Raw genomic sequence first — 12754 nt, forward strand, 5'->3', positions numbered from 1 at the left:
CCAGGCAACTGCTGAAACACCAGTTATAATACCTGCGTTTGTTGGTGACCACAATGCAGCAGCAGACTGAACAAGGACTGAAACCTGCTCCATCATCTCATCTTTATCAATTTACATAGCACCAACAACTCAAAGGTAAACATATTGCAAAATCTGTTAGTATATAAGGCTTTGTCCTTATCTAATAAACAGCTCATATGTCAGCTGTCAGCAGAGGTGTAGAAAGGAAAATATGTAAGAGAAGAACTTCAGATCCCGAGTGTGTGAGGACAGAGAGGATCAGCTTTATTTCAGATTTGAGGGATAAACTTTATTTTCAGTTTGTGATGATTCTGTTCTCTTTGTGATTCCAGGAGCTGCCCTCAGATTCAGACCTCAGCACCACCCAGTGACAGCAGACAGATCATCCAACATGTTCACATGTTAACTGCATACTCTCTCTTTCTAGTCCATGTCAGCACTCCAAAAATTTTTGGATTAGCTGAATGCTTTTCAGCGAGTTTTTGGACATCCTGATAATAATGAATTGCAGTAGTCCAGCCTGGAAGTAATAAATGCATGAACTAGTTTTTCAGCGTTACTAAGCGACAGAATATTTCTTACTTTAGAGATGTTGTGCAAATGGAAGAAAGCAGTCTTACATATTTGTTTAATATGTGTGTTGAAGGACATATCCTGGTCAAAAATGACTCCAAGGTTCCTCACAGTGTTACTAGAGGACAAGGTAATGCCATCCAGAGTAGGAATCTGGTTAGATACCATATTTCTAAGATTTTCAGGGCCAAGTACAATAACCTCAGTTTTATCTGAATTAAGAAGCAGAAAGTTAGCAGCCATCGAGGTCTTTGGGTTAAGGATGTAATATTTCATCTTAACTTTGAGAGGCTCTGTAAATAAATTTAATGAAGTCTGGAAACCTATTTTGATAGTTTTTGACCACAGGTTCAGGAGTGACCTTTATTTATTCATTTATTTATTTTTAATTATATTTTTTCCCTTCTTCCTTCTTATTCTGTATACCTTGGCTGGTGTTATTTTGCACTGATTGAAAGTTTTTCCTTTTAAACTTTTGATTACTTGACAGCGAACAGGGGTGTTGTTTGTTAGGTTGGGTTTTTACTTTAATTATTCTCTCCTCTTTTACTTTTACTTGATGCTTTGTATTTTTGTATTTCATTGAGAAAAATCATAATATATGAAACACTAAGTGACTTACAGTGGGGCAAAAAAGTATTTAGTCAGCCAGCGATTGTGCAAGTTCCCCCACTTAAAATGGTGACAGAGGTCAGTAATTTGCACCAGAGGTACACTTCAACTGTGAGAGACAGAATGTGAAAAAAAAATCCATGAATTCACATGGTAGGATTTGTAAAGAATTTATTCATAAATCAGGGTGGAAAATAAGTATTTGGTCAATAACAAAAATACAACTCAATACTTTGTAACATAACCTTTGTTGTCAATAACAGAGGTCAAACGTTTACTATAGGTCTTTACCAAGTTTGCACACACAGTAGCTGGTATTTTGGCCCATTCCTCCATGCAGATCTTCTCAAGAGCAGTGATGTTTTGGGGCTGTCGCCGAGCAACACGGACTTTCAACTCCCGCCACAGATTTTCTATGGGGTTGAGGCCTGGAGACTGGCTAGGCCACTCCAGGACTTTCAAATGCTTCTTACGGAGCCACTCCTTTGTTGCCCGGGCGGTGTGTTTTAGATCATTGTCATGTTGGAAGACCCAGCCTCGTTTCATCTTCAAAGTTCTCACTGATGGAAGGAGGTTTTGGCTCAAAATCTCACGATACTTGGCCCCATTCATTCTGTCCTTAACACGGATCAGTCGTCCTGTCCCCTTGGCAGAAAAACAGCCCCATAGCATGATGTTTCCACCCCCATGCTTCACAGTAGGTATGGTGTTCTTGGGATGCAACTCAGTATTCTTCTTCCTCCAAACACGACGAGTTGAGTTTATACCAAAAAGTTCTACTTTGGTTTCATCTGACCACATGACATTCTCCCAATCCTCTGCTGTATCATCCATGTGCTCTCTGGCAAACTTCAGACGGGCCTGGACATGCACTGGCTTCAGCAGCGGAACACGTCTGGCACTGCGGGATTTGATTCCCTGCCGTTGTAGTGTGTTACTGATGGTGACCTTTGTTACTTTGGTCCCAGCTCTCTGCAGGTCATTCACCAGGTCCCCCCGTGTGGTTCTGGGATCTTTGCTCACCGTTCTCATGATCATTTTGACCCCACGGGATGAGATCTTGCGTGGAGCCCCAGATCGAGGGAGATTATCAGTGGTCTTGTATGTCTTCCATTTTCTGATGATTGCTCCCACAGTTGATTTTTTCACACCAAGCTGCTTGCCTATTGTAGATTCACTCTTCCCAGTCTGGTGCAGGTCTACAATTTTTTTCCTGGTGTCCTTCGAAAGCTCTTTGGTCTTGGCCATGGCGGAGTTCTGACTGGTTGAGGCTGTGGACAGGTGTCTTTTATACAGATGATGAGGTCAAACAGGTGCCATTCATAAAGGTAACGAGTGGGGGACAGAAAAGCTTCTTACAGAAGACGTTACAGGTCTGTGAGAGCCAGGAATTTTCCTTGTTTGAGGTGACCAAATACTTATTTTCCACCCTGATTTACGAATAAATTCTTTACAAATCCTACCATGAGAATTCATGGATTTTTTTTTCACATTCTGTCTCTCACAGTTGAAGTGTACCTCTGGTGCAAATTACTGACCTCTGTCATCATTTTAAGTGGGGGAACTTACACAATCGGTGGCTGACTAAATACTTTTTTGCCCCACTGTATGTATCATGTTTAACCTGAGCAGTGCAAGACCGCGGTAGGTTTGAAAATGTTTTGCTGGGACTCCGGTGTTCTCACCGGCTCTAGTGAGCCTTGAACCCCGGCTCGCTATGGAGCTGGTGGGTAACAGACGTCTCCGAAAATGTCGGAGCGCCTTTGAAAATAGTGTCTTCATAAACTGAGCAGATATTTGAAGGTTACACAGCTACATTCTCACCTGAAAATGTGTTATACATTTATTTTGTGACCCAGAAAGAATAATAAGAGTAATATTACAACTAACTAGCTGCTGTCATTGTAGGAAACTGAGCAGGGCCGTGCTATAGGATAGGTTGGGCCACGAAGTTTGCACCCGACCCATCCTTCAAATCTGGGGAAATGAAGGGCGCATTTGTTGGCCTCATTTGTCAGAGTCTTCGAATTTGGACAGTCTTTGTGGTGTCGCTGTAACGTAATTGGCCTATTAATGCGGGCACAGGAGGATGCGGTTCCTGAATTTGGAAACAGCTACGATACCGGACACTGCTTCTTCTTCTTTGGGGTTTAACGGCAGATGGGGGCCCCTCCCTGAGCCTGGTTCTGCCGGAGGTTTCTTACGGTTAAAATCTGTGTGTGTTCATGGAGCTTGCATTTTCACCTGCTTGACATCACTGCCTGACAAGTTTAACTGTCTTCAGAACATTGCAGAGGCCTTATTGACAGTACTTGGCTCTAAAATCTGTGTGAGCAGATTTTCTCTCACACAAAGAGTCCTCAGGTAGCCGTCTGACGCTGGACACTCGGAGACCTGTGTCTCTTCGTGGGAGACCACAGATCACATTAACACGTGTATCCCTGTATTAACAAACATGCCAGTTTGGCCCAGTTTATTTTTCTTATCATTGTTTTGAGGAGACCATAAATAGCATTTGCATTTTCTTTTGTACAGTTCATTTGCTGTTCTCCAAAATTTGATTCTGTTCGTCTGGACGTAGCGTTGTCTGTCAGACAAATTCTTCACCCACGTGTCCACATCCTCTGTGTCGCATCCTTGTCTCTTCTGGTCACTGAGGACACTCTCCGTATTTTGCGGTGGTTTCCGACGTACAACAGATGAACAGAATCAACTTTTGGAGATATACTTTCCTGGATGATTGAGAATGCATCAAGACGTTCATTTGCTGTTATGGATTAAAAAAAAATGTCTTTTTTTTTTTTCAAAATAGCTGATAACTATTCGCTGACAGCTGCCAACATCTGCGAACAAATATAATCCTATTAAGTTGTTCTATATAGTGTGTAACTGTTAATATAGAGCGTAAATGGAGTAAATGTACTTTTGCCTCCTCTGATAATTGGTATAATATTATTTATATCAGTGATGGCCAAATGAAGCTTATTGAAAAAGGTTCATTACTCAAAGCTTTTCAACACAGTCCTCTTTGGTGACATCTGCTGGCCAAACATATGAAGAGCAGCTTCAATCTACAACTTATGATGAAGAGCTTCATTATAATTGCCCACTCTACAGAGCTCAGCTGACAATAATAATAATAATAATAATAATAATAATAATAATAATAATAATAATAATAATGTACTTCCACCGCATGTCTTTTATCCTGTTTTCCTTCTTTCACCCCAATCGGTCACTGCAGATGGCCCCGCCCCTCTTTGAGGCTCGTTCTGACTTTTTCCTTTCCACTGTCAACAAAGTGCTTGCTCATAGGAGGTCATTTGATTGTTGGGTTTTCTCTGTATGTATTATTGTAGGGTCTACCTTACAATAGGAAGCACCTTGATGCGAATATTGTTGTGAATTGGTGCTGTATAAGTAACACTGAATTGAATGAAAATTGAATTAAGAACACTACTACTAATAATAGGGCTGCATGATTAATCGTTAGAAAATCGCGATCTCAATTCATACTTATGTGCGATCTCATTTCCAAATGACAACGATTTAAAAAACAAACAAACAAACAAAAAAAAAACAGACGACGACGATTGTACCGCATTTTGATCCGGGACATAAGCTGCATGAAAACAAGCGCTCACTCTTCCTGCTCAACAAATGACAAGGGCGGAGCCTCATACCACGTGATACAGAAGCTGGCTGCTAAAATTGGCAGGGAAAAAACAACGGAGAGCACGTCAGGGATGACGAGAAAGTGACTGGAGAAAATCTGTCCCGGTCAACCACCCAAACATCAATAACGGGAACCTTATACAGCGCTTCCCTATACCCGTCGAACTCCCGCAGGCACAAAGAAATTACGGAGGCTATTACTTATCACCTGACCAAAGATATGGCTCCATCAACACTGTGCAAAACGAGGGATTTAGGAAAATGATCAACACCCTAGACAAACGCTACACAGTGCCGTCCCGCAACTATTTTTCTATTGTTGCACTACCTGCTCTATACACGCAGTGTCGAGCAACGGTGGAGACGCAATTTCAAGCAGTACAACATTTTGCAGCAACGACAAAACGTGAGACATTTGTTGTTTTTATGTTTATTTATTGTTTTTATGTTCAGTCTCAACTGTTACGAAGTTGATGTGCAGTTAATAAGCGCAATAAATTATTATATTGGAAAAGAAAATCGTGATCTCAATTCTAAGCAAAAAAATCGTGATTCTCATTTTATGCAAAATCGTGCAGCCCTAACTAATAATAATATTAAAGAATGATAATTGCTTGTGACTTCTTAATGTTTGTAAACACAATTTAAAAATACATACTCCATTATAATATGCAACACAGTCATATAACAGGTTGGGAGGATGAGAGTTTTAGACGTGACTGATTATTTGGTGAAACTGTGATATTTTCCTCACCTTCTGTGTTGAGCTCATTGTTTCCTCTGTAGTGACTCAGCTGAGTCCAGATGGCTGAAAATGTTCCTCTGCTGCTCCGTCAGACTCTTCTCCTCCTGCTGATCAGCTGGGACACAAAACAGATCTTTGTTAGGCTCCACACTGCACTGAAGAGTCAAAGAGTCTCATATGTTCATCTGACAACACAAAGTACAAATTTCACTCTGATTGCTTGTAGAAATCTTGTGAGACGTGTTGTGCTGCAAAGTGAGGAAACTCTCTCACTCACTTATACTTCAGGAGGAACTTTGTGACATTGGCTCTAATATTCTAAGCAGCCCTTTACTATGACAGGGCCAGAAAGTCCTATTTGAAGGTTTGGGAGAAGGACCATGTCAAAGGTGGATTGGGGTTTATACACTTTGTTATGATACAGGTAAGGCTGTAAGAGCCTGGTAAGGTGTCCTGAATGAACCTCTAAAACCAGTTTTCAGCTAACGACTCTGCTTCAGTCTGGAAAACAGCAACTACAAGTTTAAAGACTCCATCAACAATTCACACCCAGCAACAGCCTGAACAGCTCCTCCTGTGGTTTCCACAAACAGGGACAGACCTGTTACTCCCCCACCCCACGCTTTCCACACCTTCAGCCCCCCAGTCCCACCACCATAGGGCTGGGCCATATCATACTGTTCACGGTAGTACCGGTATAATGTTGGGCAACGATAAGGAAGTGAAATATCACGATAGAATATGGGTAAAACGCGCATGCGCAGTGGCTTTGTTTTCATACGCACATGGCGGAAAAAGCATGGCAGCGAATGAGAAGAGTAAAAGTGGATCGTTAAATGAAACGGATGAACCAGAACTGGTTTGTAAAGATACTGCAACTTCAGTGGTGTGGAACTGGTTTAGCTTTCGTCCGTCAGATACACAACAAAGCACTATTTATGGTAGAGCATGCTAGCGGGCCGTCGTTATTACCGTGTTTTTTGGAAAATATGTCGCACTTAAAATCAATCCTTTTATTTTCTGAAAATCGACAGTGCCCCTTATAATCCCGTGTGCCTTATGTATGAATTCTGGTTGTGTTTACTGACGAAACAATCAGTAAACAATTTTATGCACACAGCGCTCGAAAATCTGTAAAATGTTTCAGTATGATTTTGCTAAAATACGAAGCCGCACCGCTTGATGGATTGTCGGAGCATTACGACTATCGTAGGCAGGAGCCTCGCGGAGTGATACGTACTGTGCTTCAACATAATATTACCATATTGTGTGTGTATTACCTCCTTAAGTTTTGTGGATGTTATACATCAGCGGTCCCCAACCTTTTTTGCACCACGGACCGGTTTATGCCCGACAATATTTTCACAGACCGGCCTTTAAGGTGTCGTGGATAAATACAACAAAATAAAACTAGTACCGGTACTGAAAATAAGAAGATTTATTCATAACACACGTGAAAAGACCCAGGAAGACCGAGTTAACGATAAAAACAATAACAAAATAACGCTGAAAACCGATAAAAACCCTAAAAAACATACATTTCACACCTGAGCCTCAACTCTCGCGACCCGGTACCAAACGACTCACGGACCGGTACTGCTGTTATTCAGCAAGGAATTTGCATTTGCACTGTTACATTTTTATATAACTTTAATGCACATAAAAAACAGCTGCTTGTTTAAGTGAAAATACATTGATGGGTTTTTTTTGCACTAATAAAGTTGTGGAGTTGTAAAGTATTTTGTCTCGTGTCAATTATATCGTCAATTATATCGTTATCGCAAATTTTCAAATGTATATCGTGATGAATATTTTTGGTCATATCACCCTGCTCTACTCCACCATGTAAACAGACTCTTTAACATACAGACCCCAACAAAGCAGCTGAACCAGACTCAGTGTCTTCATCATAAACCATACAGTGGATCACAATATGAAGCAGTTTAAGACGACTGTTGCTGTGAACTTTCACTATAGAAAGAAAACTGAACAGAACATCTGAATTCACTCGATGCTAAACATTAATTTCATAGAATGAAGAATTGTAATTACACTCAGATCTACCTGTGCTTTAATGATGGGGCCTTTAAACTCACACATTCAACAGTTTTGACCAGCTTTCCTTCCTGACTTTGACTGCAGCTGTGTTTGACACAGGAAGACATTATTACATTCTTCACACTCTCCTGCACATTAACCACCACAATATATTTTTATTCTCTGTGCTTTCAAATATGAACACTGTTTACTTTCATCTCTGTTTCATTAGTTTTTGTTAACATCTTCCTGTGCATCACTTTACAGCAGCCACACTCATTAAAATGACACCTTGTAGGAGTTCACTTGCCTCTGTCAGTGCGCCCCAGGGTGGCTGTGGCTACAATGTAGCTTGCCATCACCAGTGTATGAATGGGTGGATGACTGGATGTGTAAAGCGCTTTGGGGTCCTTAGGGACTAGTTAAGCACTATACAAATACAGGCCATTTCACTTCCTCTCATGTGTTCATCCACAGCAGCTGGACAATAACGTTTATTGTGACCCTGATACTGCAGCAGATCGCTCTCATCCATTTCCTGGTATCGCTTCAAATAGAAATGAGGCTGTAGAGGTTTGGTGCATGCAGGAAAACAGCTGCAGGGACAATGAAAAGACTTTTCTGCTCCAACTTCTCCCAGCATGCTGAGCTAATGATTAGTTGGTGTTTTTCTCCAAACACTCTCTCACTCTTCTCTCAACGTGTTCACAATAAACTGTGAACAGACACCGAGGAGAGCAGCAGAAGACCTCATTCAGGAGCTAAACTCAACATGAACTGAACTCACAGTAAAGTTAGCTCGGTGCTTACCTTTAGATGAGCCCACAAACCGAGAGAAACTCCGTGATGAAGCTGGAACTCTTTCCAAACACAGGAAACAGATCAGGGAGCAGAGACCCACGTGGTTCACGCTGATCTCAGCTACGATCCAGGAGACAAGGGTGGGCAGATCGATGCAGATATCGATCCAAACGTTGGTACTAGTTTATTCTCTTTGAATGGAAAAACAGCTCTCTGTGCAAACACCTCCTCTCGTGGAGCGTCCTCACTTTGCTCCGCCCATTCTTCTTCTACTTCTTCTTCTTCTTCCTAGAAATTGTATTTGTGGTTGTCAAACAACAAAATGGTGAATTACCACCACCAACTGGTGTGGAGTGTGAACTGGAACGTGTACCAGCAACAATTTACTCTCTTTTAAAAACTGGAATAAGGCGTGATAACTATCACTTCCTGGGTCCTTTTGCAGTAAATCAACAAGATCCAGTTTCATTTTTATGTTACTGAGGTTTTGGATCAGTTACCTTCTCACAGTGTAATATAACATGTTCTATAGTTTTCTTTTCTCTTTTTCGAATGCTTTGAATGGAGGTTATAATCCACCATCACTGAACTGAAATTAAACACTTAATAGGAGGTAATTTTTTCTTAGTGGTTATTGTCATGGTCCTGTGTCGTTAGACCCAGAGTTTTGTGTTTAATATTGGTATCATCTTATGTTCCGGGTTAATTCTTATTTTTTTTGTTCTTAGGGTTTCATCACGGGCATCGGCAATAAATAAATAAATAACAATTGCTCGTATTCATGCTGCCCCAACATCAGTCAGCGCATATTGGGAATGGCATAGGCACCGATCGGTTTTCTATCACCCATTTGCTGGGAGTAAGGGCGCCCTCCGTTTGCGAGGTGCGCCTGCTGCTTGCGGCAGGCGCCCGGGCAGGCGGCGGGGGATTCTGGAGCGGCATCTAATAACCAACTCGCAAAATAAAAGAACATAAAAACAAACCAACAAACACGAACACAGCAGACATTATGATAAAGACTTATAATTTGCACCGATGTTTTTTTCGAAATTCTATACACGTGAGCGCGAGAGCTCTCGGTGCGCCTGCTCGCTGCTGAAGTCAAAGTAAACTTTATTGTTATTTCCGCTACTTACAGTCCAGTATATAGAGAGACGAGATGACGAGGCTTCAGTTACAGCAGTGCAAGTAAACAAACAATAAATATAAGAAGAGTAAGAAAATAAATATATGCTTTAGGACCAGGGGTAAAGGGATCAATAACAATTTAAAATTTATATTTTATATTTTGATGATTTAAAGTCTCACACACAACCCGTCGAAAGGGGAGGGGCCGGCTGCTCCCAAATAGAGCACATTTCATTCACAATGTTGTCAATCCAAGCCCATTATGTATTCATGATTTGAATCCTGGGTTGTACAAAATCCCAGAAAAAAAACTATGAACTAAGGTGTAGGTCTATTAGGTTAAGTTGTGGTGATCCTCGGGTTGGGGGATTTGTGTTCATACTGGAGCGCAAAATTAAATACTAATGGAAGATAGACAAGAAAAGTTCAAAGCCATCAGGTGCTCAGTTTAGAAAAAGAGAAAAGAAGAGGAGAAGAAACGAGCAAAAGATACAGGTAAGCAGATGTGTCATTGGATAATGGCAGGTCATGTATCCTGAAATATTCAGAATACTAATTAGTAATTTGTATCCCCAAATACCTCAGACCATTCACGGACCTTCAAAATTGTTTAAATATACTATGAGGGCAGTGTCCTGACATAGGCATTGCCTCCGATATATCCCAATTAACACGATACCCTGAAAGCGATGTAAAACTTTCTATACATTGTAATAGGGATGGAATAGACTTCCCAGGCTGCGTCATAAGTAACAACATATCATCTGCATTTTGTAGATGTTTATGTTGATTTTACCCATCGAAATCCCAAATATGTTCACGTTATTTCTTCGTTTTTGTGCGAAAGGCTCTATAGCAATTACAAACAGCCTGGGGCAAAGGGGACAGCCTTGTCTTGTGGATCTCTGTAAATAGAAGAGATGAGATATAAATCCGTTTGTCAATACGCGTGCTGAAGGCGAATCATATAATGTTTTTATCCACCTAAGGCTTTAGAAGCATCCAGCGATAAGGCAACTGTAGGATACATAATTTTGTAAATTGACCAGCCGCCTAATATTATCTGAACCATACCAGTTCAGAACAAAACCAGATTGCTCTGCATGTATCTTTGTATGCAAAGATATGGGACGGTAGCCGCTTGGGTCTAGAGGATCTTTCACAGTTTTAGGGATAAAGGTTATAAGTCCAGAGTGCATTAACTGAGGTAATGAACCCACTTTAAATGCCTCATTATAAACATCAAACAGCATGGGGACTCAACATATCCTCCAATGCTCTATAGAAATCCAACGGTAACCCGTCTAATCCTAGAGCCTTATTAAGCGACATACTGTTAATTGCGCGGGTAATCTCCTCGACTGTAATTGGAGCCTCAGTAATCTGCTGATCAGTAATAGAAAGCAGTGGCAGATTTAGATAAGTAAAGAATGCTTCAAATTCCTGTTCATCTAAACTACCTTGTGTAGAGTAAAGATTGTTGTAAAAGGCCCTGAATCCATCATTTATCTGTCTGGTAGAAGTTGAAATAACCCCTTTCGATTGTCGTATGCCTGGGATGTGGTTCATACTGTCTTTTTAAGACCATATGCTAATAAATGGCTCAGCTTTTCTCCCATTTCCCAATATGCTTGATTTATACGAAATAAAGAATATTTTGTCTTTTTGTTATACAGGCCATTCAACCTATATTTTTTACATTATCAATTTTATTCAATATAACTCCGTCTTTTGTATGAGAATGTACTGCCTCAAGAGCCGTTAACTCTGCCTCCGGGTCTTTAATTAAGGCCACATTTAAATGCCACCTGCAGCTTCGAGGCGTCTGCAAAATATTTCAAAGAAATAGGAAAAATGCATGTTCAGAAACATGTTCAGAGATTACTATATTACCAATACTTGAATTTACAGAATTATTCGCTAAGGCTTCCGATATAAGAAAGTAGTCAATTCCAGTATAAACATTATGAGGAGGAGAGTAGAAAGAATACTCACATTTCCTTTCTTTTTTTTTTTTTGCCCCGTCTCTGTCCTGCCAGGCCCTCATTGGCCTTTCACGGCCAAAAAGGGAGCCCAGATTAATTGCAGTACCCTATGATTTGTCAGGGCATGTGTCCAATTAGGGATGAGAAGGAGGGTGAGGAGTCTGGGACAATTCAACAAAAAGTACAGTAAAAGCATGCAATAAAACCATAAGAACAAAACACTGTACATTATTAAAAGATGAAAAATGATAAAACACAGCAACCCGTGCAAGAATGATTAAAAACATAAAGTTACACCCATCTATTCCATCCTGTGACCTGAGGCTACTTCATGAAAGAAAAAATCTAAAGATAAAACACTTGCAGTATTAAATACAAAAACAACTACTGTTCCTTTATTCACACGCTTGATTCAGAAGTATTTTCACACCAGATATCTTTCCTGACTGAACCTAAAAGCAGTATTAAAAAGAAAACTGCATCATAGATGATTTAGAAAGACTGCTTTAGAAGTTAGTCACAGCTGAAGCTTCCTGCTATCAAATGGCTGCTGGCAAAGATGCATGTTGTGCTGCGGTTTGTGTTTCTGTGGAGCTGAAATGTATCAAGTGCCTTAGAAGCACAGAGATACTTGTTTAAATGTTTAATGCAAGTAAACCCACAACGTCTTATAATAGCACTGACATGACAGGATACTGTGTCTATCCTTTCTACTTCAACATTTAGTAACTGAAACTATTTTGTAATTAAAACCTTACCCACCAGGGGGCAGCGTTGTAGCAGAAAGTTTTACTTTGGTTGCCAACCCTGCAATAATAAGAAAAGCAGCACATGTTCTGTACTGATTACATAAGCATTATATGCTCTCGAACACACCTTTAAGGTTAACTCTACCCAGGGGTGCCATGAGGAATTTGAGGGCCCATAGAAAAAAATATCACTTTGGAGCATGTAAAACTTTCTGTACACTTTGCATCCAGATAAAATCAGGGCACTCAAAAAGAACCTTTGAACAAAAGTTTAGAATTCTTGGAACTGAGTTTAATACACAGAATCATATGAACAGCAAGAAAATACATACAGAGTATAGCGAGACATTTACATGGCAGAAAGCAAAGCAAACCCTGTGGTGAAATGCATTTAAGCACAAACAGCAGAGACCCACAACATGACAGAC

At 40.5% G+C, this 12754-nt stretch overlaps 1 protein-coding gene across 2 annotated transcripts in view; it reads right to left on the reverse strand.

Annotated features, from left to right (window-relative positions):
• LOC148101570 (uncharacterized) overlaps window positions 1–5653 on the reverse strand; it is a 59605-nt gene extending 53952 nt beyond the window's left edge. For both annotated transcript variants that reach the window (XM_087846426.1, XM_087846428.1), the window contains exon 1: window positions 5636–5653. In XM_087846426.1, the coding sequence (XP_087702552.1) occupies window positions 5636–5653 (18 nt within the window). The remainder of the gene's footprint in view (window positions 1–5635) is intronic.
• Window positions 5654–12754: the final 7101 nt, after the last annotated feature.

This window comes from Neolamprologus brichardi, chromosome 9 (assembly GCF_056152115.1).
Source record: "Neolamprologus brichardi isolate AB-2024 chromosome 9, ASM5615211v1, whole genome shotgun sequence".
In the NCBI taxonomy this organism is placed as follows: domain Eukaryota; kingdom Metazoa; phylum Chordata; class Actinopteri; order Cichliformes; family Cichlidae; genus Neolamprologus; species Neolamprologus brichardi.